Here is a 2,708-nt window from a genome sequence, read left to right as displayed (position 1 = left end):
AATAACAAGCATATGAAAGTGAGAAAGGATATATATATATATAGCACAATACAATAGATATTTCAAGTTAATGTTAATATACAATATCATTTATTTTTATATCTTCAAGTGACTATATCTTTAATAAATAAATAGATGAAACTATCATGTTTTCTTTTAATATTTTAGATAGACAAAGATATTACTTGTGTTTTAAATAAATTTTTTTTGCAAATCTGATGAAATTTTTTTAATTTTAATTGTTTAAATATATTTATTTAATACATAAAATAAATTTTTTTAGTGTGAATAATTAAAAAGTATTATTATTATTTAAATATTTTATTTTTTAACACGATTTTATTACGAATGAATTACGCACTTTATGGATGCACAGAACCTTTAGTTTAGAGGTTCATTAAAGTGTGTTTTTTTTTTTTACCATTGCTGGCTTATCTTCCAAAATAAGATTATTTGTACAATTATGGAACAACTTCGTTACGCTTCACAAAACACACATGTAAAATAAGAAAAACAACGCTGAATGGTACGAACGGTGACGTTTTCTAACTATACCCATCTGAATTCCATTCCGCTGTATCTTGTATTGTGTGGTTGGCGCCAGACCGGCGATAATATGTGGACGTGGCACAATCTCTGTCTCTCCGTGGTTGATTAATAAAAATAAATACAAAAGAAAAATGAAATCCCCTGCTAAAGCTGCAGTTTGCAGTGGATCGTGGGGTGCCATGGAAGCAACAGCAATTTCTTCTTTAAAGCTGTTAATAACATTTCCTGCAGACAAGAAAGCTCTAAATACTACTAGGAAGAAGAGAGATACAATCCAATTCTCCGATCAGTTTCCAAATTCAAAATCAAGTACCGGACCTTCTCCTACTGGGATTCCAATTAATGGAAGAAGATTAAAAACCAGGTCGAAGATCTTAGCCATCAATGACCATGGTATTTCGGCTGCAGCAGATATAGCCCAAGTGGAGGTCACCTGGCAAATTATTTTTGGAGCTATAGGTAGAGTATTACGGTTAATAATAAAGGGCCCAATGCGTTATAATTTGTGTGTCTAAGCAAAATTACAAATTAATTAATATGCAGCTGGTGTAACACCCTTCGTTGTAGCTGGGATTGAGTTCAGCAAAAGAATAGTAAGTACTATTGCATATCTCAACCTTACTTTTCTACTGCTCCTTCATTGTTGAAGATTACTGCTTCCTTTATGTTTTTTAAGTTTTTTTTTCATGAATTACATTTAATAAGATTTCAAATTCTGAAAAACAAAAAGGAGAAAAATATATATGCATTTCAAGAATATCATTCCAAAATAAATCAATTGTTGTTATTTATCAATTTATATTTCACAAACAATTGTTATTTATCAATTTAACTGATTATTGTGGATGAATTATGATACTCAACAGTCCGTATCTATTCAATACAAGGGTCCTTGTAATATATTTTAATTGGTGATGTAATTTTTTAAAATAAATATTTTGATTTTCACATACAAACTGAAGGGATTTATAACCTTATGTTTACATACATGGAAGATAGCACAACGAAGGTGTCAAGTATGTGGGGGATCTGGACTTGTTTTAAAGGACAAGGATTATTTTCGTTGCCCAGAATGTGGTAAGACTTTTCTTCTTTTTCTTTTTTTTTTTTAATTCACACAACTAACTAATAACATATGTTTCTCAACACTTGGCAGGAGGGTTTTTACCATGGCAGACATGGAAAAGATTCTTCTCTGGTTAGCATGTGTGTGTATTTTGGTATTCATATATAGTTTCTTATTTATATACGCGAGTATTTTATATATATGATACTTTGAATTGAAGATTGTTTCAATTATTCTTTTAGTTTTAAGTTGATCAGAGTTAAATGTTAATCTTATGTTGATTGAGTAATTTTATGGAATGCGCCTAACCCATACCGGAACTTTGACCAAATCAATGCGAGAATCATGAAGTATATTAATGAAAAATGAAAGATTAAGAGTATGCTAACTTGATTGAAATCGTGTTTCCTGAAATTTTAATATTTATTTTGTCAATATATATATATATATATTCAGATTGTTTTAATGTACTAATATCAAAAATAATTTTTAAGAAATAAAAACATTTTATTTTGATGCATTTTTAAATAAAAGGTATTTTGAAGTGTAACCACCACTACAATCTCAAGCACATCCTAAAGGGGTAATAGTTTTAAGATGCATGATTTTTTTAAAAAAAACACTCAACATTTACATTTTTTTTCCTTACATATATAATCATTGGACCTCGTGGATATATATTATATATTATTTATTTTATTATTATTTTAGAATTTTGATTTAAAATAAATTGAATATCATTATTGATTTGAATCTTGTGATCACACAATTCACAACTAAAATAATAACTTTTTCAAGAAAACTAAACAATCAGGTTTCGTTGAACTTTGATCCAAAGTTAACTTGTAACTAATAACCAAAGATATTAAATGATCCGAATGAAGCCACAAGGTTAGGTTATACCTTGATAAGTCGAATTAACATTTTGTTCCAGCAAAGAAAAAGTTTGCTCAACCAAAACTGAATTTTATTAATGTCTAAAGGCTACTTATATTTGCAGCAAAACAAAATATAATATAGTCCTAAGATAAAGACTTTAATAGTCTCATATTAGGTTACAAACCAATAAACCTTAACTAAAACTTAGCTAAGC

The 2,708-nt window shown here is 28.4% G+C and overlaps 1 protein-coding gene across 1 annotated transcript; it reads left to right on the top strand.

The window, feature by feature from the left end:
- The first annotated feature begins 660 nt into the window (after positions 1–660).
- Positions 661–1,815, top strand: LOC105118786 (uncharacterized). Its single transcript, XM_011016821.1, has 4 exons — positions 661–1,008; positions 1,093–1,142; positions 1,545–1,626; positions 1,706–1,815. Exons 1-4 carry the CDS (start codon positions 681–683, stop codon positions 1,750–1,752), a joined length of 507 nt encoding a protein of 168 aa, XP_011015123.1. The 5' UTR covers positions 661–680; the 3' UTR covers positions 1,753–1,815.
- The last annotated feature ends 893 nt before the right edge of the window (positions 1,816–2,708 follow it).

Source organism: Populus euphratica, unplaced genomic scaffold (genome assembly GCF_000495115.2).
Source record: "Populus euphratica unplaced genomic scaffold, PopEup_1.0 scaffold2235.1, whole genome shotgun sequence".
Lineage (NCBI taxonomy): Eukaryota > Viridiplantae > Streptophyta > Magnoliopsida > Malpighiales > Salicaceae > Populus > Populus euphratica.
The sequence above is the reverse complement of the archived record's forward strand: the minus strand, read 5'-3'. Positions and strand labels throughout refer to the sequence as shown.